We start from the raw sequence: 3,971 nt of genomic DNA, 5'->3' as shown, positions 1-3,971 counted from the left end.
TTGGTTTTTCGAGACAGGGTTTCTCTGTGGCTTTGGAACCTGTCCTGGAACTAGCTCTGTAGACCAGGCTGGTCTCGAACTCACAGAGATCCACCTGTCTCTGCCTCCCGATTGCTGGGATTAAAGGCGTGCGCCACCACCGCCCGGCTTTCTTTTGGTTTTTCGAGACAGGGTTTCTCTGTGGTTTTGGAGCCTGTCCTATCATGGAACTAGATCTTGTAGACCAGGCTGCTCTCGAACTCACAGAGATCCACCTGACTCTGCCTCTCAAGTGCTGGGATTAAAGGCGTGCGCCACCACCGCCCGGCCGGCCCGTTCTTTTTTAGTTTTCTGATACTCATTCTGGTCCCCGACATTGTAGCTGAGGCTAGCCTTGAACACCCGATCCTCCCCTTCCACCTCGGGAGTACTGGATGACAAGCATGCACCTTGGTGCCCGGCTTTGCACATGTCGTACCTTTTATCTACCACCCTCCCTTTGTTTTTTAAGGCTGCCTCGCTCGATAGGTTATGCCTGCCTGGAACTCCTGCCACAACTTCTAAATGCTGGGATCAGTTGCGGCACTTGACCCCAGCCTGGACACAGAACTCAGTGTTTTGAGACCATCACTGTGTATATCAGGCTGGTTTAAACTTCAGTTTGGACACAAAACTCATTTTTAGGAGCTGGAGAGATGGCTCAGAGGTTAAGAGCATTGCCTGCTCTTCCAAAGGTCCTGAGTTCAATTTCCAGCAACCACATGGTGGCTCACAACCATCTGTAATGGGGTCTGGTGCCCTCTTCTGGCCTGCAGTCATACACACAGAATATTGTATACATAATGAATAAATAAACATTTAAAAAAAACAAACAAACTCATTTTTAGCCTCCCTTGAAGATCCACCAGCAGGATATTATCAATACATAATTAAGACTTGATCAGTATAAATCAAAAGGCTTTATTTCATATTAAAAAAATAAATAACAGAAAACTATACGGGTTTATAAATCAGGCTGGGTGGAGGGGCTTCACTGGGAAGGGGAGAGGGTGTGGTCAGAGCTCGGCTCAAGGGCGTGGCCTAAGGAGGCACAATGCCCAGGCTGTGGAAAAGGTGTGGAGGCCAGAGTAAGAGGTGCGTTTCCAAGGCGAGCCCGTGCTCTGGCCCGGAAGGCAGGGGTGAGGTAAGGACCCAGCTCCTTCTCTGCCTGGGCAATGCGGCGAGCAAAGCGGCTCCGATCTCGTGCAAGCTGCTCCCAGGGACCACGGCGGGCAGCCTGGGCTGGTCCTGCCCAGACAGCAAGGAGATGAACTGTGACTTTCTCAGAGAAGTGCACCTGGACAGATGGGCAGAGGCAAGACAAAGTTAGTCACACAAAAACACTTGGTGTTTGAATAGTCACCTCCTGACTGTCCCTCTGACTCACTCCATTAGCACAACTACCACTCCCCTGCTCTTTCAGGAGATTGCAACAGGGTGAACACAGCCTTCCCACGTAAGAACTTGCAACAAAAGGTCCCTGGAGTCCCCGCCTCCAGCACGCCTCCTTAGGGATTTTCAGGTCCGGCCCCTCCTCCTCCCGATTGGGAATCTAAAATAAACCCTTTGTATAATCTCTGAGTTAGAATCCAGGCCCCGGCACTCACCTTTCTGGTCCGCAGGGGAGCTGCAGAGTCCTGATCCTGGGTGGGGGTTTTCAATAGTCTGAGCCTCCTTTGCAGTCGAGGGGGCAGCTTAGGGGCAGCCCAAGGTGCTGCTGGCTTCTCTCCAGGTAAATAGAAGGCCAGCTGAAGAGAGGGTTCTGCTTGCACACATCCCGCTGTCTTCTCTCCAGGCAGACACCGCTGGGCCTGAAGGCAGGGACCTGAGTCATCTGGGACATTCTCACACTCATCTTCTGTGTCCTCTCCTGGACAGTAGACCCAGGCCTTCAGGAAGACACTTGTATGGGGGGTGGCACAGGTCTGAGCTACACTGTCTTCCCCATCTGATTCCCAGTCACCGTCCTCATCCTCCGTGTCCTCTCCAGGTCTACACACCCAGGCCTTCAGGAAGGCTTGTGCAGGAGAGGTCGGGGAAGACAAGGCCTGGCCTTCTTCCTCTTCCCCAGCTGATCCCCAATCCCCGTCGTCCTCATCCTCCGAGTCCTCTCCAGGCCGACATACCCAGGCCTTCAGGAAGGCATTCCCACTACAGACAGCTTCAGCTTTCTCCTCTTCCTCAGCTGCTGCCTTCTGACCAGGCTGATCCTGCTCTGCCCTGCATGGCTCTCGGTTGCCTTCTCCCTCCTGCGTAGGCCCCTCTCTAGAGCAGTACTCCCAGGCTCTGGGGTGAGAGCCTAAAGGAGAGCTGGGGGGGTCAGCTTTCTTTTCTGTTCCTTTTTCCTCCGTGGCTTGATGTCCTGCTACCCCTGGGCAATGCACAGAAGGGCCGGGCTTGTGTCCTGGGTCTCTGTAAGCAGCAGAGGCTTCTCCATCCTCTTCCTCGTCCTCGTCTGGACCACCCTCCCCGTGTGCTGTGGGATAAGCCAGCTCAGTCCCTCCCTCTTCTCCAGCCACCACCTCCCCGAGGCTCTTATCAGCACCTTGCAGGCTAGGGGACAGGGGCATAGGCAGGCCAGCTCTGTGTTCCCTCTGCTGCTCTCGAGGGCCATCCTGTCCTTGCTTCTCACTGTATCCATCATTTGAAAGTCCCCACGCTTCAGGAGGGGAACTGTGGGCTTGAACATCAAAGGAAGGCCCCTGGGCTGCTGGACTCTCCCTAGGAGCTCCACGGTCCTCAGCGTCCCCCTGAGGGAGGTTCCCAGGGACCAGGGGAGGTGTCACCAGAGCCTTGGCGGCTATCTGATCTGCTCCTGTTACTGTTTCTGTCAGCCAGGGCTCTGGACCTTCCGGGCCCCTCAGGTGGCTCCAAGCCCTGCTGAGGAAGCCCATCAGTGGAGACAGGAGGTAGAAGGAGTGGACATCTCTCCAGGGCAGGGTATACTTGGGTCTTGGGGCCATATGTCTGGGCTGTAAAAGGGGGAGTTGTTTAGAAGCCATTCTGGAAACAGTATCATACCACAGCTCTGAGTCACGGTAATATAAATAGTCAGGGTACCAACACGAGAATCCATGCCTCAAATTCCTAACAGCACTGCTCACACCCACCTCTGCCACCCGTCTCAGTACCCGACAGACGGCACTCGGTTCTACATGTTTAGATCAAGAGCCCACCCTCCTAAACCCTTTCTTCAGCCCCCGTCAAAGATTCCCCGTCCTCAGATTTCTAAGGACCCCTTTCCCCTCAGCTTATATGTTTACATTATGTATTATATAATTATAGATGCTATAATTCACGGCCCGCAAAGCTGCTCCTGCCCCCTCCTGCTTCCCTTTAGCCGGCTCTACCCAAGCACCTCGGCTCTAGCGGCCGGGCCCCTCCCCTTTAATCGCAGAGCCTAACTTCAACTTTACTCAGACCCTCCATGCCTGGCTCTCTTCTCAAAGCGTCTGGGATTTCCCCAGCTCCCTCCCCCAGACCCCACGCACCGGCGGGCTGCGCGTCACCCCGGGGGCAGGAGCGTCGGTTCGGGCTGCCAGAAGGAGGGTCGGTAGGTCGGTAGGTCTCGCAAGGCCAGCGCAGTCATGTCGCCCTCAGGCGTGCGGTTCGGGGACGCGAAGTCTCACAGGCGGCCGCAAGGAGTATCCCGGCAAAGGGACGCGGAGAGGCGCGGAATGTCGCATGCAAGCAAACTTCACCAGTTGAGAACAGGATCAATCTGGACCGAAACTGTCAACCGCGCTTTTATAGCCTGACGCTGGCGCTGCGCTGACGTCACCGGGAGGCGGGGCTTAGGAAGTCCCTGGGAAAGGTGGGAACTGGAAAACAACACCACACTTCTCGCGGACTTTCCGGGCCTCGTGACGTCACGGCAGCCTTCCAGCCAGATCGAGTGCTGAGCCCGCGGGCCAGGTTCCCACGTGTCCCCAACCCCGTGACTTTCTTTCTTT

The 3,971-nt window shown here is 55.3% G+C and overlaps 1 protein-coding gene across 2 annotated transcripts; it reads right to left on the bottom strand.

Moving 5' to 3' along the window:
• Positions 1–921: 921 nt before the first annotated feature.
• Ppp1r15a (protein phosphatase 1 regulatory subunit 15A) lies at positions 922–3,768 on the bottom strand. 2 transcript variants are annotated; one of them, XM_026789166.1, is made up of 4 exons: positions 3,510–3,768; positions 2,145–2,990; positions 1,626–1,829; positions 922–1,315 (listed from the first exon to the last, which is right to left on the bottom strand). In XM_026789166.1, exons 2-4 carry the CDS (start codon positions 2,979–2,981, stop codon positions 1,010–1,012), a joined length of 1,347 nt encoding a protein of 448 aa, XP_026644967.1. In that variant the 5' UTR covers positions 2,982–2,990; positions 3,510–3,768; the 3' UTR covers positions 922–1,009. The 2 variants fall into 2 exon arrangements, with proteins under 2 accessions (XP_026644967.1, XP_005366847.2); XM_005366790.3 differs by having other exon boundaries at positions 1,626–2,990.
• Positions 3,769–3,971: the final 203 nt, after the last annotated feature.

The sequence above is a fragment of the Microtus ochrogaster genome, unplaced genomic scaffold, assembly GCF_000317375.1.
Source record: "Microtus ochrogaster isolate Prairie Vole_2 unplaced genomic scaffold, MicOch1.0 UNK14, whole genome shotgun sequence".
NCBI lineage: Eukaryota > Metazoa > Chordata > Mammalia > Rodentia > Cricetidae > Microtus > Microtus ochrogaster.
This window is presented reverse-complemented; position numbering and strand designations above follow the sequence as displayed.

Bases quoted from the DNA above. Each gene is read 5' to 3' on its own strand.
- Ppp1r15a (XM_005366790.3), bottom strand. From the start codon at position 2,981: ATGGCCCCAAGACCCAAGTATACCCTGCCCTGGAGAGATGTCCACTCC. The intron at 1,316-1,625 runs GTGAGTGCCGGG...CCATCTGTCCAG, and splicing joins CTCCCCTGCGGACCAGAAAG to GTGCACTTCTCTGAGAAAGT.